This window comes from Cricetulus griseus, chromosome 3, assembly GCF_003668045.3.
Source record: "Cricetulus griseus strain 17A/GY chromosome 3, alternate assembly CriGri-PICRH-1.0, whole genome shotgun sequence".
NCBI lineage: Eukaryota > Metazoa > Chordata > Mammalia > Rodentia > Cricetidae > Cricetulus > Cricetulus griseus.
In genome coordinates this window covers 73,931,301-73,955,497 of record NC_048596.1, presented here as the reverse complement: position 1 = coordinate 73,955,497, position 24,197 = coordinate 73,931,301, and the positions used below count along the sequence as shown (strand labels likewise).

General features: G+C 50.6%; 3 protein-coding genes across 10 annotated transcripts; all 3 read right to left on the bottom strand.

Annotated features, from left to right (window-relative positions):
• Nucleotides 1–45: 45 nt before the first annotated feature.
• Nucleotides 46–5,719, bottom strand: Ppp4c (protein phosphatase 4 catalytic subunit). Its single transcript, XM_027404632.2, has 9 exons — nucleotides 5,567–5,719; nucleotides 5,206–5,367; nucleotides 3,271–3,322; nucleotides 2,613–2,663; nucleotides 2,341–2,442; nucleotides 1,677–1,850; nucleotides 1,456–1,582; nucleotides 504–693; nucleotides 46–417 (listed from the first exon to the last, which is right to left on the bottom strand). Exons 2-9 carry the CDS (start codon nucleotides 5,301–5,303, stop codon nucleotides 288–290), a joined length of 924 nt encoding a protein of 307 aa, XP_027260433.1. The 5' UTR covers nucleotides 5,304–5,367; nucleotides 5,567–5,719; the 3' UTR covers nucleotides 46–287.
• Nucleotides 5,720–7,946: 2,227 nt separating this feature from the next.
• On the bottom strand, nucleotides 7,947–13,224 carry Aldoa (aldolase, fructose-bisphosphate A). Of its 4 annotated transcripts, XM_027404626.2 has the most exons (10): nucleotides 11,941–12,080; nucleotides 10,844–10,996; nucleotides 10,513–10,645; nucleotides 10,210–10,421; nucleotides 9,547–9,601; nucleotides 9,287–9,447; nucleotides 8,911–8,994; nucleotides 8,644–8,818; nucleotides 8,311–8,510; nucleotides 7,947–8,233 (listed from the first exon to the last, which is right to left on the bottom strand). In XM_027404626.2, the coding sequence occupies exons 2-10, from the start codon at nucleotides 10,982–10,984 to the stop codon at nucleotides 8,138–8,140; spliced, it is 1,257 nt and encodes a 418-aa protein (XP_027260427.1). In that variant the 5' UTR covers nucleotides 10,985–10,996; nucleotides 11,941–12,080; the 3' UTR covers nucleotides 7,947–8,137. The 4 variants fall into 4 exon arrangements, with proteins under 4 accessions (XP_027260427.1, XP_027260430.1, XP_027260429.1 ...); XM_027404629.2 differs by lacking the exons at nucleotides 10,844–10,996; nucleotides 11,941–12,080 and adding an exon at nucleotides 13,180–13,224; XM_027404628.2 differs by lacking the exons at nucleotides 10,844–10,996; nucleotides 11,941–12,080 and adding an exon at nucleotides 12,887–13,002.
• A 302-nt stretch (nucleotides 13,225–13,526) lies between these two features.
• On the bottom strand, nucleotides 13,527–22,760 carry LOC103159994 (keratin-associated protein 4-3). Of its 5 annotated transcripts, none has more exons than XM_027404641.2 (5): nucleotides 22,729–22,760; nucleotides 22,290–22,325; nucleotides 21,545–21,688; nucleotides 21,134–21,289; nucleotides 13,527–13,911 (listed from the first exon to the last, which is right to left on the bottom strand). In XM_027404641.2, exons 2-5 carry the CDS (start codon nucleotides 22,293–22,295, stop codon nucleotides 13,798–13,800), a joined length of 420 nt encoding a protein of 139 aa, XP_027260442.1. In that variant the 5' UTR covers nucleotides 22,296–22,325; nucleotides 22,729–22,760; the 3' UTR covers nucleotides 13,527–13,797. The 5 variants fall into 5 exon arrangements, with proteins under 5 accessions (XP_027260442.1, XP_027260441.1, XP_027260440.1 ...); XM_027404640.2 differs by lacking the exon at nucleotides 22,729–22,760 and adding an exon at nucleotides 22,529–22,694; XM_027404639.2 differs by lacking the exon at nucleotides 22,729–22,760 and adding an exon at nucleotides 22,525–22,693.
• Between the last annotated feature and the right edge of the window lie 1,437 nt (nucleotides 22,761–24,197).

Sequence of the window (24,197 nt, the reverse complement as noted above, 5' to 3'; positions counted from 1 at the left end):
AACACCCTCAAGACTATTTTTCTTCTTTTATTAGAATTTTTTTTCTTTTTTTTCTCAAAATGTTTATCTAAAAACAAAACAAAAGAAAAAAAAGGAAAAAAAATGACTGGAAACTTCAAGGATCAAATGGGAGAAAGGAGAGGAAGCCTGGAGTGGAGGCCCCAACCTCTCCAGAGCAGTCCGCACCCTAGGGCAAGCAAAGCCAGGCAGCCCCTCCACACCCGGCCTCCGACTGGGCAGAGGGCAGTCACAGTGGTCCAAGGGCCAGAGGGGCTGGGGCCTAGGAGTCACAGGAAATAGTCAGCCACCGGCTTCTTGGAGGGGATGCCACGTGTTTCCTGTGGTGCAGCCTCGAAGATGATGAAATCTTTCTGGAGATGCTCATCTAGTTCCAAGATGGCTGCCACATTCCCACAGCTGGATTTAGGAACAGCACAGTTAGCAACAGTTGGCCTAGATCCCTACTCCTACCCCTACCCCGGCTCCTGGTCCTGCCAGCTTACCGGTAGCAGTAATTAGGTGCTGACCACACAGTAAGCACGGTCTCATTGAAGTGCCACTTGTAACCTTCCATCACCAATTGATGGGCGCGACAGATCATGTCAATGTCATTGGCTGCATTGAACTGGGCCACCACATCACTGCCAAACAAGTAGCCTGCCCCACGGGGGCTCACTCCCCAGCCTGTTGTGTCTGAGACAAGACAAGGACAATGTGTGGGGTCCTCTGGTTGACTACTATACCACAGAATTAGAAGCCTGTGCCTCTTCCCCTCATCAACCAGAGGCTTGTTCTAGGGAACCCTGGAAGATAGGATAGTAAATACTGGAGCAGAGGCACTCCGAGGAGAAAGATGGCTTCATGGCTGGGACCTACCTCCTCATCACAGTGGCCATAACATACAATGTGCTGTTCAAGCAGCACTCAAGTGATAGGAAGTGCTCACACCCAGAGCACCAGCCATGACCAACCACTTTCCTGGCAGTAAGGTCACCTTATGCCACATGACGCAGACTGCAGTAACAGTGGTGGAATTAGAGAGTATGCTTAGGACTGGTACTCAGAAAGCCAGGCTTTAAACCTCAGTTCCGCCCCTAACTAGAGGGGAACCACACAAAATTAGGAACCGTCAGAGGTCTTCGTTCTAAGGGAATGGGTCTCACCTCCAAAGAAGCTACTGTCAAGGTCTATGACCTCTTCCCCCCAGGGAGCCAAGGGTTTCATCCTGAACAGACCCTCTAAGCCATGAAACTCATGAGCCAACCCACAGTAGGCCTCAGTGCACCACCATTCATGCTTTCTGCTCCTTGAGGAGGATCCAGTCACACAAGGAGAAGGCAGAAGCCAGTACAGGCCAAACTTGCCCTCCTCTTCCCTGCCTGACTTCCCTTCATACACTTGCTTAATCCAGTCTTCACAAGACACACGGAGAGCCAGCTCAGGTATTGCCCTCACCTTCAGGGTCAGACCACAAGAGGTCACACATGGGTCCATCATGGGGTACCTCTTGCTTTCGGTCAATTGTCCGGATCTGGTCCAGGGTCTGGATGGAAGGGGAGAGGCCCCCATGCACACAGAAGATCTAGAAGGGAGAATGATACCAGAGAGAAGGAACTAAAAGCCCAGAGACCCAGCACAGCCTCCCCCTCCCCCCAGGAGATCCAGGGCCAACCTACCTTGCCATCAATGATGGCAGACAGGCTGAGGTAGTCAAAGATCTCAGTGCAGTAGCGCCATACAGTCACTGAACCATATTTGCGCAAGCATTCATCATAGAAGCCATAGACCTGGGTGATCTGGCGGCTCTCATGATTGCCCCGGATCAAAGTGATGCGGTCAGGATATCGAACCTAGGGGTAGCACCAAGCAAGAACTGGTTCTAGTCTCTACCTCCCACTTAACCATCCCAAGTCTCCAAGACATCCATTAGCCTCACTCAGTCCTCTGCCTGGCCCAGACTCCCGCAGTCTCTTACATAAATCATGGTGTCCCTGCCTCACAAGCTCCTGAGAGCCTTTTCCAGAAGCTACTGCCAGACTCTGGCTCTTGTCCTTAGCACCCCACACTCACCCCATGTGGCCCTTCACTATGACTTCTCCCAGTTCACTTAACTCCTGCTGCTCCCTGAACACACAGCCTCTGCCTGCTTTCCAAAACTCACATCACCAGCCTCTTCTGTAAGGGCTCAGGAGATGGCCCCACTCATGGCAGCAGTCCTGACTAGCCCCGCTAAGCACACAGTCCACAGCCACAGCAAAGTTCCAAGGTAGGTGACAGGAAAGGTGATGAGGGCAGCAAGTAGTGGCCAAAGCTCAGGCTCCAGGGGCCAAGAGTCCTCACCTTAAGAGCCAGCAGGAGGAGGAAGGTTTCAACACTGTAGAAACCACGGTCCACAAAGTCTCCCATGAAGAGGTAGTTGGTCTCAGGGACATCGCCACCTACCTGGGAGGAGGGATACGACTCTGCTTGGCCCCAAACTATCCTCTCTGGCTACAGCAACCAGAGTCTAGCTGAGCCCCTTCTCTCACCCACAGACCATGCAGCCTAAGACCTATCAATGATCATGGCTTTCTGTCACCCTAGGTTCAAAGTCCCAGTATCCCCCCACTCACTCTGAAAAGCTCCTTGAGGTCATAGAATTGTCCATGAATGTCACCACATACCTGGAAAGAAAGAATGTGGGTTGAAAGAGTGGACAAAGGCACAGTCCCTCTATTCCCAGACACCATCCTTCAAAACACATGTTACTTTCCAGGCCAGCCAGGGTGACACCACCCCATCTCAGGACCCAAATTCCCTCTCTAACCCAAGTGAGCCTGTTCTGGTGTCATCTATCACACCAAAAGCCAACTGCTATGGTGCAGAAGAGTCTTTGCAGGCAGACTTGCAGCTTCAGGAAGACTGGCTTCATCCATTTGCCTCTATGTGCTCAGCACAGTTACTAACAGGGCTATTGATCCACAAACTTCTTCTGCCTTGGCTGCGAGCGTCACCAGGACAAACCAAAATTCCTACAGCATCTTTTATTTTCTTGTGGCACATAGAACACAACTCAAGACCTCATATATACTGGGGAAACATTCCATCACTAAATTACAAGATCTGTGCCACTATCTAATTCTTGCATCAGGGCTCACCAGATGATTGAGAAGCAAGATACCTGGGGTGTTCTAGCCTCTCATTAACTTAGAGGTGGGGGGCTGTTACACCACTTAGGATTTCCATGTGTCTTAAAAGACCAAGTCAGGGTCCAAGAGACAGAGTACTCACTGTGACTGGCGAGTCCACCCTCTGCACGTTGCTCTCTTCTACCAAGATCTCTCTGGAGACAGGAGAAGACCAGGGTCACCACAGCCAGGCCAGCCCAGCCCAATTCCTGACCTTTTTTGGAGGGAGGGAGGACATGAGGTAGTCCTTGAACCTCCAGGGGACAGAAGGAAGTATGCACTTCCCCATGAATCTGGTCAGAAAGCACTGACCATGGCCCTCTACCACTCAATACCTGCTCATGGCTTCCTGCTGCCAACTGGACAAAGTCCAATTTCTCACTTCCACCCCAACTCCTATTCAAGCCCTTCCAAGCAGGCTGGGGCATATCCAGCCTTGATTCACCCTGTGGTTCCTTCTCAAAAGTACAGCACACACTCTGGGAGGGTTGTCCTTTTCTCTTAGAGCACTGACTGTCCCTAGGCTGAGTTCTGACCTCACTCCCTACCAATCGGATACACTTTTTCAAAGGGTTGTGCTGCTCCTTCCTTGTAAACAATAAATCTTATTTATTTTTGGAGACGGGATCTCATTCTGTATCCCTGGCTAGAATGGAACTTGATGTTTAGGCCGAGCTAGTCTCAAGCTCAAGAGATCTGCCTGTCTCTTCCTCCTGTGTGCTGGAATTAAAGGACTGTACAGCACACCATGAACACACAGCTTATGGAATTGGCTCTAGTTCTTGTAGTGTGACTACTTCTCAAAATCCCTTTGGTAGTTCCTGATGTCCAATCTCAGCAGTCCTCCATTTCTAAACCCAAGCTTGGCAAGTGTAGCATAAACACTGCAGCTCACACACAGGCCAACGCAGCACGGAAGGTTTGTTAGGGCTGGTGCCATGGGGCAGCCAGCACTGGGGCAGGCATATTCCGAGATTCCCAGCGCACACTGATTGCTTTGAGTTCAAGACCAGCCTAGTTCAAGGCCAGCTAGGGCTACATGGGAGGAAACACAGACACACAGATACCCTCGATCGCACACTCGCACACCTCTCCCTCCTGCCTCGAAGGATTGGAGGGGAAGGGTAAGAACTATGATACTGTTCTATTAAACAGGGTAGAAGCCACACTGAGACAGTTCCCAGAAAAGGCAGGTAACAAGCCTTAACTGTTGCCTACATATTTCCCTTTTACTTCTACCCTGCTTGAAGGTTCCTTGTCCCTGTGTTTCCTCAGCTAGAGTTTATCTTTCAAGGACTACCCTCTTTTAGAAGCCCAAGAGCGTCAATCCACAAATACACCATTAGTGTGCCCTTCCCACCATAAATATTACCACTTCATGACTTACCCAAACACCATGCTTCAAGCCGAGATTCACTGAATGAATATTCACAACCATTTTACTGAACATCCTCACTCAGTAAACCAAGCTGGTGTGGAAGGAACTCATTATGTTCTACTCTAGTTTACTGTGTTTTCCTTAGGATCCCAACGGAACATGAGAGTGACCCAACTACTTCTTGAATCACAACTTAAAGGATCAGCACTCAGAGAACCAGCTTCAGATCCCATTCCTCCTTGCTGGCAATTCTGAACCATTATAGCCCTTGCTTGTTAAAGTGAGCACAAAACCACCTAATCTTTAAGGACTGATAGACTTTTACAAACCACGAGGTTTCTTGTTTGTTTGTTTTCTTGAACCTGCTTATTCTTCAAGGTCGGTCCCAGAACTCAAGCTCTCCAAGAAACTTTCTCTTTCGCCCCAGTAGAGCAGGCCGGGTTTCCTAACTTTCCTAAGAACTTTTTGCCACTCACTCTGACTCCACTAGAAACGTATCTACAGCCGACCCGTGGTTCCTGGGGAGAAGTGGCCCTCGGGACCGCTCCTCTCCGGGAATGCTTCCGGGATGGGACAAGCCCTAAGTTCTCAGCTGAGTGTGCCCAGCCGGAAACCCGTGGGCGACGGGCCGGCCTCTCTCCTGCGGACCTGCGGGCTCACCTGGCCTTCGCGCAGAGGGCCTTGACTTCGCTCTCTTTGATGAGCTCGCAGCGCCGCAGTTGCTCGATCTGCCGGTCCAGGTCGCTGATTTCCGCCATGGCCCACCCCCCGGCGCGGGTCAGAGTCGGGGCCGCCGCCCCCTCCGGACCGCACAGGGGTCTCCTGGGAAAGGCGAAGGCGAGCCCGCCAATCAGAGGGTCCGTGCGGGAGGGGGGACTCGATTCTAGGACCGCCCCCCCCTCCCCTCACGGCGGTCCAGGACCCTCGGCGTCCCGATGCCCTGGCCGCACCCCGCCAACTCCCGTCGAACCCCGCGGGCCCGCGCTAAGGACGGTGGCCTAGAGGGGCCTCGGACAATTACCGCCGCTAGGACTCCGGCTGGGTCTCTCCGACTCCCCACTTCCCTCCGCTTTGGGCCTCCGCCACCGTCGCTTCTACTTCCGGCCTCGCCGCGGAAGCAAAGGGAGGCCAGATCGGTCGCGCGCCGGAAGTGACATATACCGATCACGCCCCTCTCGCGGCGCACGGGAGGAACTAAAGAGTCGGAAGTGGGCGGGCGACCGGGTCTGGTAGGCAAGCATCTCTGCGTCAGTTATGTACGCCAAATGACGTGAGCTCTGGTAAGCTTGTCATCTCACATTGCACTTTCTCTTGCTGACTTTCTGTCCTGCTCCTACTACAGATCTGAGAAGTGAACTGCTCAGTTCATCGTTGCTTTCCCAGTGTTTAGAATAAGGCTAAGCATTGCAGACATGTATAGTCCAAAATGAATGGGCCAACCCTAGCCAAGTATCTTGCCATGGGCCTTTGCCATGGGAACTCAGAACCTGGGCCAGGTATGTGGCACATTTATTTGTAATCCCAGCATTCAGGGGGCTGAGGCTGGACCGAGGATTTGAGGGTCTCATAGCTACATAGTAACCGCTCGGAAAAACAAAACCAAAACCCACCAAAATAGCATATTTGACACCAAGGACTGCCTGTCACCAAGCCTAACTGACTTAAATTGGATCTCCAAGACCCACAGGGGGTCTAATTGGAAAAAAAAAAAAAAAAGTACCTACTCTCCCCACATCAAGCTTGTTTCTAAGATTCCCTAATTCCAGAATAGTCTATTATCTATTTCTTGACAGGGTCGCATTGTAACTCAGGATGGCCCAAAATTTGCAGTTGACCTTAACACACAGCAAATCTCATCTGGGCCTCCCAAGTGCTATGATTACAGGTGTTACACAATCACACCCAACATTACTTCCTATTGTCTGATCATACTCCTTCAGGGTGTTGGTGGCTCAGGTTAAATTGCTAAATTGAAAAGCTAAAAATTTGGTGTTTGAACCAAGGATCAAATGTGAACCCAGGAAAAGTGGTTCTCATCTTTCATTTACTTTCTGAAACTCAGAGCAATACAAAAAAGACCTAACACTCTCCAAATTCACATTGAAAGTCTTCTGATTCCTTAATCTTTTGATGGAGTAGCCTGATTTTTAATCTTCCTAATTTACACTTTTGAACATCATACTCCCCTTTGGAATGTCTTTTACCATCCCTCAATTTTGAACATGTTTTTATTTATGTGTTTTCTAGAAGCCAAGGGATGGTGGCCCACACCTTATCCTGGCAGAGGCAAGTGGATCTCTTGAGTTTGAGGCCACCCTGGTCTATAGACAGCCAGAGCTACATAGAGAAACCCTGGGGGGGGAGGGATAGGAGAGAGATCCCAAACAGAAAGATTGTTTCCCAGAATTAAATTAGAACCAGATGGATGACAGGCAAGTGTTCAACCACTGGGCTATAGGCCATACATAGAAAGATGTGGACAGCAGACTTTTGATACTCCAAAGACTATTCTGTGCATAGAAAAGTGTGAAAAGGAAAAATATTTTGAAAGGGAAATAGAACAGAAAAGATTCAGACCAGGAAGGTTACAGAAACCACAGAAAACTAAATGGTTAAGACTAAAACAAGTCCCCGTTTATACCTATAATCTTCAACAACTTTAAATTACTAGAGGTATGATGGGGCTGAACACTTTTGAGTACCTTTTGCTCTTCCAGGAGGCCCATGTTCAATTCCTAGCACCGACATGGTGGCTCTCAACCATAACTCCAGTTCCAAGGGATCTGATACCCTTTTCTGGGATCCAAGGACATCAGGCACACATTGTACGCAAACATTCAGGCAACACTCAACATTGGGTAGTCCATAGTTTGGTGGGGGGGGGGGGGCCTTGTTCTGCTCTGTCCTTAACCCGAAACCTGAATTCTGCAGTTGTGTACCTGAGTTCTGTGTGTACCTATATCTGCGTGGGAGAAGATTGAGTCTTCAAAGGCTCCTAAAAAGCCATTGGTAATTCCATTTCCTGTTGCAATGGGAAAATAGCTACGTTTATTAAATGCTTTGTTCCCACCAAGAAAGTTTCATCTTGGGCAAGATAACAAAGCCTAAATTAGGAATGAGAGAGAGGGGTGTCGCTCAGTGGCAGAGTCCTTGCCTAGCATTCACAAAACCCAGGCTTGGCTCCCAGCCAAATAGGCTCAGTGCCCTATGCCTATAACTCCAGCAGATCACTCCCTTTCAATTAGATGTGGTTAGAGCATTTCACAATACTCAGCCTTCCTCAAAAGTATACAGATCAACAAAGCCTTATTGCATCCTTTTAACTACCCAGAAAGGAAGAACCCAAAATAAGGCTCTCTCCTCAGGCCTCCCGTATCCCCTATAAGACATGGACAACAGACTCCCCCCTTAAATAGCTGTTTATTGGCAGTGGGCTGGATGGGATGGCAGAATTAGCATTCAGAGACAACACCACACACCAGTCACGAGGGCAAGAGTGATGGGAAAGAGCCTGAAGGCCCCCTCTTGAACACAAGTGGGTAGGCAGGGGCCTGGAGTGTTGATGGGGCAGCCAGCCTTAGATCACCTCTGGTTAGTAGGCATGATTAGAGATGAAGAGAGATTCACTGGCTGCAGCTCCAGACTGACCACTTGGGGTATACTTTCCTTGACAAGCGAGGCTGTTGGCCTAAAAGGGAAGAGAGAAATCAGGTGAGAGCCAAGTCCCCTCCACTTGCTCACACCCCCCCTTTCATGATGCTTTACCAGGGCTCGCTTGATGTACTCCTCCTGGGCAGCCTTCAGATTCTCCTTCTTCCCACCCCAGGCCTTCAGAGCAGAGGCCTGCAGGGCTCGGCCATAAGAGAAAGTCAAGGCCCATGGCTTCAGCAGTGGGCACTTGTTGATAGCATTGAGGTTGATGGATGCCTCTTCCTCACTCTGCCCTCCAGACAGGAAAGTGACCCCTAGAGAACAAGGGCAGAAGGAAAGAGGTGGCCTTCGTTAAGAGATAGATGCAGGGAGTAGCCGCCAAAAGCTACCCGGAGAGGCCAAAGTGATGGTGTATCCACTCCAGCAAGCCAAGGGAGTGGGCCTCACCAGTAACAGCAGGGGGCACTGTGCGACGAAGTGCTGTGACAGTTGCCATGGCAATCTCCTCATTGGAAAATTTCTGGGTACAGGCATGGCCTGGGGTGACCATGTTGGGCTTCAACAGTGTGCCTTCCAGATAGACATGGTGGTCACTCAGAGCCTTGTAGACAGCAGCCAGTACCTGGAACAGGGCAAGGTGAGATGAAGGACAAGGACCACCTGAGTGGAACCCTGCCCACCACATTACCCTGGCTAGAAAGACAGGCAACCTACCTTCTCAGTTACATACTGACAGCGCTTTAAGTCATGGTCCCCATCAGGGAGGATTTCGGGCTCCACAATGGGTACAATGCCATTCTGTGGGGAGGTAAAGGGTAGTGTGAGGACTCCTGACTGGGAACCCCACCTACAGCTCTCCACCATCATTAGCCAAGATCTTATCTTGAGGATAGTGAATCAAGGCTTCAAAGGCCTCAGCAGATTACAGGGGACAAACAATTCCCCCTTCATGCCAATTCCCATCACTGCTTTGCAGAGTGGCCTCCACCAGCAAGCCTGATGCTTGGTAGGTATCTATTAACAGTTGCTCTGGAGGAGGTAGATATCCTGGCAGATGGACAGAAAGCTAGCCCATGTAGTTCAGTCCCACCTGCTGGCAGATGCTGGCATAACGGGCCAGAACATTGGCATTTTCCATGATGGCAAGGGCTGAGGGAGTATGTTCCCCAATCTTTAGCACACAACGCCACTTGGCAAAGTCAGCTCCATCCTTCTTGTACTGGGCACATCGTTCAGACAGCCCATCCAGTCCTGAAGAGGGACAGAGTAAAGAGGGGCAGGTTTGAGATTCTCCTCATGCTAGAGCTCTGCTGAGCTCGTGGGGAAGGGAAGGAGGCAAACCATTCTCACCTTGAGTGGTGGTCTCACCATTGGTTCCTGCCAGAGGCACCACGCCTTTATCTACCTGGCAGGGTACAGGGCAACAATTTAGTTCTACCACCCTTTCCTCTACCCAGGTCAACTTCAACCCTCACTGCAGCCTCTCATATTTTACTGAGTCCCATGAGGAAAGATACACACAGTATTTGAAAGGAATATTAATTAGAGGAACTGGCACTACCTCTCACTAAGCAAACCATTTCACTCTTTTTTTTTGTTTGTTTGGGGGGAGGGGTGGTTTCAAGACAGGGTTTCTGTGTCTCTGGAGGCTGTCCTGGAACTAGCTCTTGTAGACCAGGCTGGTCTCGAATTCACAGATGTCTGCCTGCCTCAACTTCCCAAGTGCTGGGATTAAAGGTGTGCACCACCACTGCCCCCCATTTCACTGCTTTGGACTAATTTATCAGCTGTAAATGAGGAAACACCTTACAATCATAGGGGGTTGTGAGTCCAGCAATTGAGCACTTGCCTAGCATGCACAGTGCTTGGGTGCTGAGTGCATCCCCTTAAGTCTCAGGCAGACCATACCTTAAGTCTCTAGACCTGCTAACCCAGCATTCCATCCCTGCCCTATTAATCCATCTCCCCAGATCCATCTCTAATCTAATCTTACACCTCCCCTAGGGCCCTTACCTTAATGCCCACAACACCGCCCTTGGACTTGATAACTTGGGGGAAGGGACGTCCATCATCGGCCTTCTGGTACAGTGTTTCATGGAAAAGGATCACCCCCCCAATGCAGGGATTCACACGGTCATCAGCAGTCAGCAGCAGCTGGCGGTAGAAACGCCTGTTCTCTTCGGTGTTCTCAGTGCCAATGGATTGCAGGCGCTTGGCAATGCTTCCTGAAGGGAGGGTCATGTGGGAGGATAAGGGGATCAGCCTGCCACCTCCAACCCCGGGCCCTCCTCCCCCTTTCTCCTGCCTGTACCGCACCAGTGGACTCATCTGCAGCCAGGATGCCCTTTCCCGGGGCCACAATTCGATGAGCGATGTCAGACAGCTCCTTCTTCTGCTCCGGGGTCAGTGCTGGGTATGGGTAGGGCATGGCGCCGGTGACAGCACGTTCCTGAGTGAAGGAGGCAGACAGGGACAATTAGTTGGGCCATCCAATAGTCTCCCCAGATAAAACAGGACTCCTCCCCTGGAGGCCACGGCAGTAGCCCCATCTCCCCTGCCCCACTCCCTGAGGGTTCAGGGATACTTCCTGTCCCAGAGCTCTCCCCTATACCCAACTTCCCTATACTAGACCTGCCTCTTCCTGTACCTTTCCTAACTCTGTCTGTTGCTGGGTGTTGCCCAGCTGAGGGTGGAGTTGCTCATTGGCAACTGGGGGAAAGGAAAAGGCCAGAGCCAGGGACAGGCGGGTCATGTTGAAGGTGGACCCATCTTGCCTGCGCGTTGCCATGCGTCACCTTGCCTAGAAACAAAATTGAACCGGGAGTATTTTAGAATATAAGGATCAGGAATAGGGCAGAGGGCCCAATACCCTCATCTGTAAGAGCCCAAGAAAGAAATGATCTGTGCTTGAAGTCACACAGCAACCCAAAGGCGAAAGCTGAGATAGAACCCAGATTTTCTGACTGAGGTGGGGCATCCCTTGTAATCTACGCAGGGCTGGCCCAGGCTTCAAGGACACCCCCAAGGTCAGGCGTCTCTCCTGAGTGAGGGCGGGGGGGGGGGGCAAAGAGTGTTAGGAAAAGGATATTAGGAAAAATACTGGGCAATCAGAAAGAGAGAAAGGGGTGTGGAGCCCAGGTAGAAGGGAAGCTTCCCCTCTACATTGCTCAAACGGGAATGGGTATGAGAGGCACGTGCCCCAGCCCTTCCCTGAAAAGTGCTCCCGTCTGCAGCAACTCCAGGCAGAATCAAGGTCACAAGATAAGGAAAGATAGTGAAGTGTTAATGGGCCACAGAGCGTGGCAGCTGAGGAGTTTCCCCTCCTCCCCAGGGGCTCCCCCGAAAGGAAGCAAACTCCCTCACCCCATCGAGGAACCCTGAGGCAATGTACGAACTGGCCCTCCCACACCCATCGCTTCTTGGGATCCCTTAATAGGCAATGGGCCCCTAATGCTTGCAAAGGGGGTAGTCCTTGCAAATAAAATAAAAATACAAGAGGAGGTCTGGTTTTCCACCTCATCTTGCTTCCTCCACCGCCATGACTCAGCGCTTGGAGCTGCTGCGTGGCGCAGCATACAGCAAGGGCGCGGGCTGGAGAACCAGGGCTGGGAGCGAGCGTGGGGGTAGAGAAGGGAAAAACAAGGAGCCGTGGGGATGGAGGCTCCGCAATGCCGCCCGGCCCGCCACCGGCCCAAAATCCTACCCCAAGGTCCCTTCCCCGCGCACGTGTCATATGGCGTTTACCTGGCACAGGAGGGGTGAGTCGGCCGGATACGGCGGTGGGTAGGCAAAAGGACAGAGGAGCGAACGCAGCTAGAGTCACCAGAACCCGGTTCTGCGGCGCGTTCCAAAAGAACGCAGCCTATTCTACTGGGGGGGGCGAGAGGCGGGGCGCCGGGCATTTAAAGGCGCAGCTCCGCCCTCTGCAGGTTTTTTCCTTGCTGGGACACTAAGCGTCCAATTACAGGCGGGCACTGTGTGCGGCACCTCCCCAAGATGCTACGATAGGAGGCGGCGCTGGGGAGGAGACTAGCGGCCAGAACCCGATCCCTCCTCCGCTCCGCTAGGACGTGACTCGAGCCACATCCCGCGGGTCACCGGAGCTCCCCCTCCCCCAGCTCCTGCCTGGCTAGCGCGCGAGCATCGTGACTCAGCCGGAATGTGGGCTGGCGAGGGGGTGGGGGTGTCAGGCTGAAATGATGGCTGGCCTCCCCTCCTAAGACCCCCATGCTTCCGGCCTGCGCAGTGGCAGCCTGACGTCATTGCAAAGAACCCAGAGGTTCTGCGCCTGCTCGCCTCGTTCAGAGCGCATGGCTAAAGACGCAGCCGATCCCTCCCTGGCCCGACCACCCACAAGGAGCGGGAGAGGGCGACGAAGTTAACAGGGTACGCAAGCAAAGCCTCCTCGTACCAGCACGCCAGTCACATCACCGAAGAGTGGCCTAGCCTGTCCGGGCTAGACTAGCAGATTGGCGGGAGTCACCACCCGCTGCAACTAAACACCATCTTTGAGGAAATGATCGACAGGGGCTGGATCAAGCCAAACTCTTCCCCGAACCTGATTTTCTTCTCAAAAATAAAATCCGTCTCCAAGCTCTCTGCCACCCACTAACACTCAAGAGGACCCACTTTCCTCAGGCCTCAATCTGCAGCCCCCCATCCCTCTCCTGGAATCTGGCTAGCGGCCCACCTGTAATGCTGTGAAAGAAGTCGGCAGAGCCTGGTCAGCTGCGAGTGAGCCCGGCGGCTCTGGGCTGGGTTATAAGGCAGCGCCTATCCACCACCCCGCCCCTACACACTCCAGCACGAGTGTTCCTTCTCCGTAACCCCTGCCCTTTCCCCACCACGAATCCCGCGGTAGGGACCTATATTTAGGGAAACCTGAGGCTCCTGACATTCATGCCAGCGTGGGGCCCCTGAGTCGGGAAGAAAGAAGAAGCTTTGGTTTGCCTGGAGAGGAGGAGGTGCCCCTGGGCCACTCACCGGTCTTTAGAGGAACCTCTTCCTTGAAAATACAGTGGTCAAGAGAAATCACTCTCGGGTCTGGGATCTATAAGGCAGAGCAAGAAGGGAAGATTGGTGGGGTGTCCCTGGATGCTGACTCCTCCCCTCTGGGCTTGCTAGTGGCTGTACGTTTTTTTTGTTTGTTTGTTTGTTTTGTTTTTTAAGGAGAGCAAATACAGGCAGGATACTCACCTCGTAAAATAACCGGGAGTCTACAGGCATGGTGAAGCTGGCTGTCCCTATATTTTGATATTCCAGGTTAGCAGAGCCTTCCCATACTGTTGCCTGGGTGAGCAATGACCTGCATCCTCACCTTCACATATATAGTAGAGGGAGGGGGCGAGGGGTAGGGGCACTGGCCAGAACACCAGCCCCTTTTCTTTCAGGCCCTCCAAAGGAGCTGAAATTCAGCTGTCCAAGGGCTCTCAGAATCCTGCCCTGCAGGGAACCAGGCCCTCCATTCAAGACTCCCAGGTATTTAGGCTGGACCTGCCAGCTGTAGTTCCAGTGGCCTGGTGGTATTGTCCTGAGGGCCATTACAGAGGGGGCCCTAGGGGCTGGCCACTCCCCAAAGAACAAGCCCCCTGTCCCCATGCTTCATCTGAGCTTGATCTCGAAACAGAGGCAGTTGAGGCTCTGGCAGTCGGGAAGTTGGCAGGCACAGGCACAGTCACACAATGGGCAGCATCGAGGGCATCGAGGGTCCCAACCCTGAGGGAGAAAAGAAGGGTGCCTGAAGCAGTGCCAGGACTTGGGTCTGCTTCCTTCCATTTGGAGAAGGGAACAAGGGGCTTAGGAGGTCCCTCTGTCGAGTGGAAAAGAGGGTACCATCCACCATGCCTGGAAACAAAGCAATTCTCCATGTTGAGGATTCAGCAGTGATAAGTACTCTAGCCCTACATCGGTAGCCTCCAAGCTCCAGCACTCAGGGGCTCTGTGGGTGAGAAGAGTGAACCAGTGAAGAACTAGCTTTAGGTCTGGCTAGAATGTGGGTGTCAGTGTCCAGCTCCAAAACAGTTCTGCTCTCCTCTCTGAGGAAGTCAAGACATAGAAAGAAACACATCCCATCCTCATGAAGATAACTTCTGGGTTTGGACTTCTTTGCTGACATCAAACCAAACTGCAAGAGGTCTTCCTTAAACCAGGTGGTGACAGTGCATGCCTTTAGTCCCAGCACTCGGGAGGCAGAGGCAGGCAGATCTCTGAGTTCAAGGCCAGCCTGGTCTACAGAGTGAGTGCCAAGATAGCCAGAGCTGTTACACAGAGAAACCCTGTCTCAAAAAAGCAAAATGAAAAAAGATGTTTTCCTTCCTTTCTTTGTGAGACAGGTTCTCACTGTATAGCTCAGGCTAATCTGGAACAATGAAACCAAGGCTGACCTCAAAATCATGACAATCCTCTTACTTTAACCTACCAAGTACTTGGGGTTTCTGTTGTTTTGAGATGGGGTTTCACTGTGTGGCCTGACTATAATAGAATTCACTCAATTCCTAGTGCTAAAGCAGGTAGATCTCTGTGAGTTTGAGGCTAACCTGACCTACATACTAAGTTCCAGGACAGCCAGGGCTACACACCAGCAGTGAGTCTCACCCTTCCCAATGCCTCCATCATTTAATACAGCTCCTCATGTTGCACTGAGCCCCAACTATAAAATTATTTTTGTTGCTACTTCATAACTAATTTTACCATTATGAGTGTGTTTTCTGATGGTCTTAGGCAACCCCTGTTCAACTACAAAGGTATCTCAACCCACAGAATGCGAACCATTGGCATAGATCGATCCTGTAATCCCAGTACTCGGGGGAAAAGAAGGCAGGAGGATAAGAAGTTCAAGTCAGCCTGAGTTACTGAAACCTTGTCTCTAAACGACAAAGCAAGACAAACAAACAAAATAAAAAAAATAAAAAAATAAAAAAAAACAAGGGCTGAAGTGATGTCTCAGCAGTTAAGAGCAATTTTTGCTCTTCCGGAGGACCTGAGTTCAGTTCCCAGCACCTACATAGTGGCTTAAAACCATTGTAACTCCAGATCCCAAGTTCCCGGGGATCGGACACCTTCTTCTGACTTTTTCAAGCACACACATGGTATATGGTTTTCCTCAGGCAAAACACTCATAGATTAAATAAATCAAAAGAAAAGAAAAGGCAGCCAGGCGGTGGTGACACTCTCCTTTAATCCCAGCACTTGGGAGGCAGAGGCAAGTGGATCTATGTGAGTTCAAAGCCAGCCTGGTGTACAGAATGAGTGCCAAGATAGGCTCCAAAGCTACACAAAGAAACCCTGTCTCAAAAAACAAAACAATAAAACAAAAACAAAACAAAAGGCTTTTTTTTTTCCCTCAAGTGCTGGGAACTTAGGACCTCATGAACTCTAGGCAAGCACTCTACTGTTGAACTACCCTGATTGGGGAATGGGGGGGAGGGTGGTTTCACAAAAATGAAATGGAAGCTCATGGTGATTTGCCCAAAAGAATATAACCAGAGTGAAACTGACTTGAATTAGAGTTGGTTTCCCCAGGCCTGGGAGTCCCCTGTGCCTACTCTTCTAAGGCCAGGAATGCTGGCTTCATTCTAAGGCTTCAACGACAAGGACAGTTGGTTTCGTGTTCTCTACTTAGTGTAAGGGCTCAGGCTCAGCAGGTGTTTGAGACACAGCTAAATGCTGGTTGTATGAATTAAGCTAAGCAGATCACTTTGCCCTCTTTAGGCAAAGGCAGAAAGATGTCTGTGTCATGGACACAATGTCCTGAGAGATAGGAAGGGACATTCAACACTCCAACCCACAGCTCCTTTAGCCTGGGACAGGGATGATCTGCAACTGCCCCAGGCATGGATGGGAGGCAGGCCAAGGCACTGGAGTGGACACACCCAGAGTGGCTGTGTGACAGAAGCCCGGCTCCTTGAGGCCACGAGCAAAACTAGTGACAGCCACAGTTGCACAGTTCCATCAGAAACTGGGCCAAGCCAGGAATAGGGAAATGACCTTTTCAACAGCTGAGGTTTCGGGGTACGGTGTCAGATGACCAGAGAGATCAACTGTCAGCAGAGGCTCCAGCAAGGGGAGGAGACCAGCCAGCTACAGGGAAAGGGGTCTAAACTGGGCTGTGTTGCTGCCAACAAGGGGCGAAGGCTGTAATGGTGGAAGGGAGAGAGAAGTGGTTTCTTTGTGTGAAGAGTGGTTTGGGCATCTCTAGGGATGAAGTAGGGTCTGTGGGTTTGGAGAGGACCACACCATCATGCAGAGCCACTGGCCAGAACACTTCACTGCCCTTACCTCAGAAAAGAGGGCATTAAAAGCATCTAGGCTGTGTTCATGGAAGGATTTAGTCCAACCATTAATAACTGGCTAATGGATTTCTTGACTCCACAAGCAAAGATTTCTGGAAGAACTCTGCTGTTTAAGTGCATCAGACAAGGACTCTGCAGGCTGTCAACCCCTGTGTTCTTGGGTGGGGTTTAACTTGGGACTTTGGGAGAGCCAGACATTTTTAATGGCTAGTTAGTGCTCAAGCCCTACAGCAGTTAAGACCCAGGTGTGAATTCTGCCTGGCTAAATCATGTTCTGAGCCTCAGTTTCCTCATCTCTGAAATGGACACAGCACAGAAATGAGGTCCCTAGTGAGGGCTCGGTGAAGAGAGCTACACTTGTCATCATGGTTCTGAATTCCCCCTGCGGTTTGTTTTTCCCCATTCCGTATGTAGCCCTGGCTTGCCTGGAACTCACTATGCAGCACAGACTGGCCTCAAACTCGAAGAGATCCATCTGCTTCACCCTCCCGAGTACTGGGATCAAAGGCGTGTGCTACTATGGCCAGATTTAACGGAAGTTATTATTTTTTTTTTTCGAGACAGGGTTTCTCTGTGGCTTTGGAGGTTGTCCTGGAACTATCTCTTGTAGACCAGACTGGTCTCGAACTCACAGAGGTCTGCCTGCCTCTGCCTCCCGAATGCTGGGACTAAAGGCATGCGCCACCCACGCCCAGCCTTAACGGTAGTTCTTAATTCTAATATACACCAGAATTACAAGAGCTTGTTAAAAAGCACAAACTATAATCCCACCCAGATCTGCTGGTGAGAGGCCTTGGAGCCTGACATGCACGGCTCCCACTTGTTTCTGATCACCCTGCTGCATGTCACCCCCTTCTACTCCTAGAATGCATTTATCTGTGCCCTTCCCCACGATGTAAGCCCTGGGAACACAGGACTCTTGTCTGGCTTATTTTTGCTGAGCCTCCAGGGTCAGCACAAAGCCTCACATGGTGGCTCTGTGTGTACTGTACACATGAGGTAGGGAAGAAATGAAGGCGCTCCATTGTCCTAACAATGCAGTTCAGTGAGCAGGTTTCTCCTACAGAGAGGAAGAAAACCTTGGGTTTGTGGTCTGGCTGGTACATCTGTCTGACCCAAGGCGAATGAGTCCCTCAATCCTCTGTGTGCTGTGAGCGTCAGTGTTTACACTGGCCAAACAGACAAGCTCTGTAACCTTTCTGGCTGTCATTGTCACTATAGGGAACCTGGAGAACAGAGGCATTTCAGTGTACCCTAAGGAAAGGCAGATCAAGGACAGGACAAGCTTGCCCTGCCCTGGGTCACTCTGCATCTCTTCCTTGATCTAGCATAAACTGGACAGGATCAGATCCATGAGCTTCTGAAGCCCTGGAACAGCAGGTGGGAGACTCAGTCTTCTCACAGATCTACAAGATTCTGAAGCCGTGGATCAATGGGTGGGAAACCATGTGTTCTCCCAGTCAACCTCAGCTCAACCCTTTTCCTGAAGTTGGATCCCTGACATGTGGACAGATAAGGAAGGAGACAGAGTGTGAGGACCGTGAATCAGCCTGTAACTCCTTAAGATAGGCACTCTTAGAACCTAGGGTCTCCTTTTCCCCATCCCACCAGGGAGCCCACCTCCTGTCAGTCTGGGGACCCAGAAGCAGACTATTTGAAAGAAGACAGCTGCTTACCCTCTCACTACGAAGCCATAGCTGCCCTGGAACTTGCTCTGCAGACCAGACTGACTTGAATTGGCACTTGCCTCTGCCGCCTGAGGCTAGGATTAAAGGTATATACCACCATGCCAGACCCTATTTATTATAATTATTTTTCAACGAAGATTCAAATTTCTTTATTTTAGATTTATCTTACATGTATGCATGGATGTCTAAGCACCACTTGCATGACTGTGGAGAACAGAAGAGGGCCTCAGAGCCTGTGGACCTGGTGATACGAACAGTTCTGAGTCTGAATGTGGGTGCTGGGAATCAAACCCAGGTCCTTTGGAAGGGCAGCCAGTGCTCTTAACTTCTGGGCCATCTCTCCAGCCTTCATACTTATTTTTTGAGATAGGGTGGCTTGCCCATACTGGCCTTGAACTTCCTATGTAGCTTTACCTTGAGCTTCTGATTTTTTTTTTTTGAGATTTTATTTTATTTTATTTTATTTTATTGGTTTTTCAAGACAGGGTTTCTCTGTGTAGCTTTGGAGCCTATCCTGGCACTTGCTCTGGAGACCAGGCTGGCCTCGAACTCACAGAGATCCGCCTGCCTCTGCCTCCTGAGTGCTGGGATTAAAGGCGTGCGCCACCAACACCCGGCGAGATTTTTTTTATTTCATGTGTACGAGTGTTTGTGCACCACATGCATGCCTGTCGCCTGTGGACCAGAAGAAGGCATCAGGACCTAGTTTGTGTGCTGCCGGGAATCAGCCCAGTGTCTCCTATATACTAGACAAAAACACTCTACCAACTCAGCTACATCTCCAACTCTCTTATTTTGAAACTCAAAACATCTGACAGGGATTTGTAGCAAGTGCAGTCAATCCAAGTTATGAATTTGCTTAGGCTCAGTCTGCTACCCCCTGCTAAGGAAGGTCATCACTCAAGGACAGGAACTCTGTTGTCTAAATCTCTGAACCCAAAATAGTCCCTGTCCAAGAAGGTGGTTGATCACACCGAACATTTTCAAACCCACAAATGTAAAACTTGTCTTCTGTGGATTAGCTTTTCCCTTGAGGGCTCTATTAGAGCCTAAACTTCAGAGCAATTTTCTGGCTAAGGTTTTTCCGTGTAACACTGGGGAAGCCACAACCATGCCTAAGCCTTCTTACTCCTCTGCAAGAGAAGGAGAATAATGCATGTACAGCTCCAATGCTCAGGCATGGGCACAGGGCCATTGTATGAAGTCCAGTTGAAATGGTCATGAAGAGGCAGACTATGTGGTGGGGAGGCAGTAACACACGGTAGTAACAGTCAGGCATGAGGGTAACACACAAACAAGACAACTCTACGGAGTTGATCTGGAAAATGCCTGTCCTTCCTATCTCTGCTCCCTGTTTCCCTTGTTTCTTATGACTCTAACAGAGGGCTCTACCACTTTGCCTTTCTACATATACATTTTTATTACAAAAAACCCACCTGTAATCCCAGCACTAGGGAGGCAGAGGAGGAGGATCTTTGTGAGTTTGAGGCCAGCCTAGTTTACACAGCAAGTTCCAGGCCAGCCAGGGCTACTTAATGAGACCCTATCTCAAAAAAAGCAGAGCAAAACAAAACGACAACCAAACCAGCAAAAATCCAGCTTGCTTAATAATTAATATGATTTAATTTAAAAATAAAAGTAAGCTTCCCATCATCTTGGCACCTATGGAGTCCTGCTGGGAACTGGACCTCTAAAAGGCAAATGTGTTTGGAAGGCTGTGGTCCAAGGCCTTTTTTGCTGGCTAGAAGCGAAATCTCCAGAACCAAAGAGAGAACGTGGCTCTTCTTAAAACTGAAGGTGGTTATGGCTGAGATGAAATTTAATTCTACTTGGGCAAGAGATGTTCTTATGTGTATAAAGCAATAACAACACACTGACTCCTAGAGGCAAACTGAAATGCCAGAGTAACCTGGGGAAAGATAACTCAGACCCATGGAAACAGTGGCAGGGTTCATGCCAAAGTCCAAAGCATCTTTCTTTGCAAAGGCCATTGGATACAGAATCCTCTCACAAATTTAAACTAACAAAAAGGAAACAGACAAAAGTGAAAAGAGATTATAGTTAAGCCAGTTATATTGTGGTTACATACCTGAAGTCTTACACTTGGGAGACAGAAGGAAGAGGACCAACTGGGAATCTAAGGCCCATCTCGTATGCAAGACAATTTTTAAAAAATTAAGTAATGTTAAATTTAAATAAATCCTCATCTCTCAGAGTTGCTGGTGAACACAGTATGGAGGCTACAACAATACTGTTCTCTGGAATATACGCTCATGAAGGGAACGGGGCGTTATGTTAAGATCAAAGTTAGGCCCTAGTCCACACTAGGCAAGCACTTCACTTCATCCCTGTTTTCTTTAGCTACCTTGTTCAGAAGACCTGATTAGGAGGCTGGGTGTGTGACTGGGCGGTGGTGGCGCACGCCTTTAATCCCAGCACTCGGGAGGCAGAGGCAGGCGGATCTCTGTGAGTTCGAGACCAGCCTGGTCTACAAGAGCTATTTCCAGGACAGCCTCCAAAGCCACAGAGAAACCCTGTCTCGAAGCGCCCCGCCCCCCAAAAAAGAGAGTCTGGGTGTGGTGGCAAGGAGAGGCAGGTGGATCTCTGTGAGTTCAAGGCCAGCCTGGTCTATGTATCAAGTTTCAGGACCAAAGCCACAGAGAAACCCTGTCTCCAAAAAGGGAAAGAAAAAAAAAGTCACAATTATATACTGGGCATGTCACACAAATAATCATTCTCCAGCTGTCACTCTATTTTCTTTTCTTTCAAGTACCATTCATCACCAGAAACAATCTGATATGTTGCTCTGTTGCTTTTAGATGTCTGCCTATGACTCAGTGCCTGGCCTAAGGTCTGCCTATGACTAGTGCTCGGTGATAAATGTGCTGAACAGAGAAAACAAAGGCCCAGGCCATATGCAGACCAGAAGGAGCTGTATGGGTTAGGAATGGAACTCACAGCTTCGCTGGGATGAGGGCAGCAGGCATCCAGGTAGTGGGCTGGACTGGGCAGAGGGAAGTCACAGGCTTCTGCGCAGCTCCAGCAGCAGTCTTGGGTCTCTGAGGTAGTTTGTTTCCTGCAAGGGGAGCTGCAGTCTGTGCAGCAGCCCTGAGCCTAGGGGATGACAAGACTCAGGGTCTGAACCAGAAAGTAGGGAGGGGCAGACAACTCTCCTCTTCACTTTCTGGAGAGGGGTAAGGGGAGGATTAACTGGAGACAAGGAGCAAGACTCCCCTGGTCCCAAGAATGGCCTATGACTCAGACACGAATGGCAACAGTGTCCCAAGATAAAAGCTCATAAGTGAGAGGACATACTAATCACCAGTTTCCGTCCCCAAGGCCTACTTTCTTCCCCTCGGGGCTCCTCACCAGCAGGCAGTGCCTGGTCAGCAGCACTAGGCCCAGCAGCAGCAAATACACGCCCACAGCGATGAAGACGATAGCCGGGATGGGGAGCAGCAAGGGAGGGCTGCTGATGGAAGCTGGGGCTGGATTCCATGGGCCAGAGGAGGCCTGGACAAGCACAGAGGAAGAGGGGTAGGCGGAAGGTGGGGCAAGAGCTGTACAGGATGCCAGGAGGGGCAAGCTAGGTAAGAGGTCAATACGGGCCTGCCATCCTCATGTCACTACCAAGTTACCTGCTGTCAATTTAGACTCATCTGTGAAATACTGCTGTCCTTGAAGAATACTTCTCAGCACAGATTTTTGTATCTAACTCCAGTATATGACAACCTTCCGCCCCTCAGCCCTCATCGCTGGCCCCTCTACCAACTTGCTTTCTTTCCACATCAGATGCTCGGGCATCTCGACCCGCTTATTTCAGAGACAAAGCTCCCCACCCCGGCCCTGGCTACTCCTTCCCCCACCCCGTACCCTGCAATCACTATGAGGTCAAAGCAGTTCCTCTCTCTGGCCCCTAGGCCTCCGTTTGTATCGCTTGCTGTCTCTGATTGCTAGCACACTGTCTGGCTGGAATCCCCGAAACGTGCCACCTCACGGGAAGTTCATCCCGGGCGCTGTCTCACAGCTCTTGTCAAGAGCCAGAGGAGTTTTTATTGGATTGAAAGCCCCCTCCCCACTCAGAGCTCAAAGGCAAGTACAGCACTGGACTCACGTCCATGGGGCAGGGTAACACTAGTCCGTCCAGGAGCTGCAGAAAAGAGAAGATTCTGGGCTCGAAAACCGAGTACCCTTAGGCCCAACCTCCTCTCTCCCTGCGTGGGAAACCTGAGGCCCACGGACGGCGGCTAGACAGGCGGGGGTCTCGGGATCCAGCGCCTCCCCTCGGATCGGGCCACGCCCTCCGCGGTCCCCAGGTCCCAGCTCCCTCTGGCCACGCGGCCACAGACCTACACCCTCAGGGCCACCGTCAGTTTACAGTTTTCCGCGCTGCCTTTGGTCCGAACCGCCAAGGCGCCAACACCGCCCAGAAGCTTGGCGCTGCTTCTTGACGTTGCCATGGGGACGGCAGTGCTGCCACTACGGCGGCCGCAGAGACCCAAACTCTCTATTCCAGCCTCACTGTACCCTCCCTGCCTTCTCCGACCACTTACCCTAGGTGATCGCCACCCCGTGCCGGCTTTCCCTCCGGAACTAGAGGGAAATAACGAATCCTCGCCACCGCTGACTCAGCAGGGATGCTCGTCAGATGCTGGACGTCGGAGGAGGCAGGCTGGGTCCATTCGTTCCCTCTTCTGCAAAGGGGGAACTGCCTGTCTCAGACATACTGTGTTTTTAAACTGTATTTTCTGGAGAGGGGCAAAAGAAGGATTAACTGTAGAGCAGGAGCGAGACTCCCCCGGTCCCACGGAAAGATGCTCTGACTAAATGGCAACTGAAGATAAAAGCTCGTTCGGTGACATACCAATCACCAGGTCCCTTATCCCCAAGGCCTACCCTTTCTTCTCTGCCAGGCTCCTCGTTAATTGTATGAAAACATCAGTATTTTTCAGCCTATCTCGCTTCACCAAGACTTTAGTCTCCCCACATCCCAGCATTTTGCATTTTTTTTCCTTTCCTTCATTCATGTTTTGTGTACTAAGACAACATCTTAAACTGTAACCCAGGCTGGCCTGAAACTCACACTATGCAGTATAGTTTGGCCAGGCCTCACGGGCAGTCTTCACCCTCCTGAGTGCCATGTTCACACCTGGTCCTGTTCCTATTGTATGCTGAACCGCCAAAACCAACTGACTGCAGGATAAAACACAGCTTTAGCAGACTCAACACCATCTATTCAGCATCCCCTGGCTTCCCTTCAGAGCTCCAAGAATAAAACAAATTTCCTTCCCTCCTGCTAACATTCTGTTGGAGGACAGGGCATACATATGTATATAAATAGATATGATTTTGTGCCTGATCAATTCTTTCAGTGCCCCACGTAAGCTCTACTGAAAGGATGCTGAGCCATGCACAGAGTCTAGGCTCTGAGGCCTTGGAGATGCTGTTCCCTCTACCTAGAACACCCTTCCCTTTCTTTCTCTTGAACTCCTTCCTCTTCCCTCAGGCCTGTGCTCTGCCTTGTCCTTTCAGGGTCTTGCTGCACACTTCAGTCAGAAGCTGTGGGCTCTGCACTCTGCACTCTGCAGCCTCATCCAAGGGTGCTGAATGTCTCCATGTCTGCCTGGCCCCTGGGTCAGACTAACTACTAAGTGCTGGGATTAAAGGTGAGCACCACTATGCCTGGCTCCCATGGACTTTCTTATACCACAAGAAACCTACAGCTGAATAGTGGTAGTGCAAGCCTTTAATTCTAGCAATCGGGAGGCAGAGGCAGGTGGATCTCTGAAAGTTCGAGGCCAGCTTGGTCAACAGAGCAAGTTTCAGGACTGGCTCCATAGCTACTGAGAAACTCTGTCTTTTTATTTTAAGATTTATTTATTTATTGTGTATATTGTGTTCTGCCTGCATATGTGCTTGCATGGCAGAAGAGGGCAGATCTCATTACAGATGGTTGTGAGCCACCACGTGGTTGCTGGGAATTGAACTGAGGTCCTCTGGAAGAGCAGCCAGTGCTTTTAAC

What these genes read in the sequence shown, in the direction of transcription:
- Ppp4c (XM_027404632.2), bottom strand. Translation starts at nt 5,303, where the DNA reads ATGGCGGAAATCAGCGACCTGGACCGGCAGATCGAGCAACTGCGGCGC. An exon ending in GCCCTCTGCGCGAAGGCCAG is followed by an intron (nt 3,323 to 5,205) that starts GTGAGCCCGCAG and finishes TCCTGTCTCCAG; the next exon opens with AGAGATCTTGGTAGAAGAGA. An exon ending in GCACCTAATTACTGCTACCG is followed by an intron (nt 418 to 503) that starts GTAAGCTGGCAG and finishes TCCTAAATCCAG; the next exon opens with CTGTGGGAATGTGGCAGCCA.
- Aldoa (XM_027404626.2), bottom strand. Translation starts at nt 10,984, where the DNA reads ATGGCAACGCGCAGGCAAGATGGGTCCACCTTCAACATGACCCGCCTG. An exon ending in TGGTGAGACCACCACTCAAG is followed by an intron (nt 9,448 to 9,546) that starts GTGAGAATGGTT and finishes GTCCCTCTTCAG; the next exon opens with GACTGGATGGGCTGTCTGAA. An exon ending in GTCAGTATGTAACTGAGAAG is followed by an intron (nt 8,819 to 8,910) that starts GTAGGTTGCCTG and finishes GCCCTGTTCCAG; the next exon opens with GTACTGGCTGCTGTCTACAA.
- LOC103159994 (XM_027404641.2), bottom strand. An exon ending in TGACCAGGCACTGCCTGCTG is followed by an intron (nt 21,290 to 21,544) that starts GTGAGGAGCCCC and finishes GTCATCCCCTAG; the next exon opens with GCTCAGGGCTGCTGCACAGA. An exon ending in GCCCTCATCCCAGCGAAGCT is followed by an intron (nt 13,912 to 21,133) that starts GTGAGTTCCATT and finishes TTTCTCCCTCAG; the next exon opens with GGTTGGGACCCTCGATGCCC.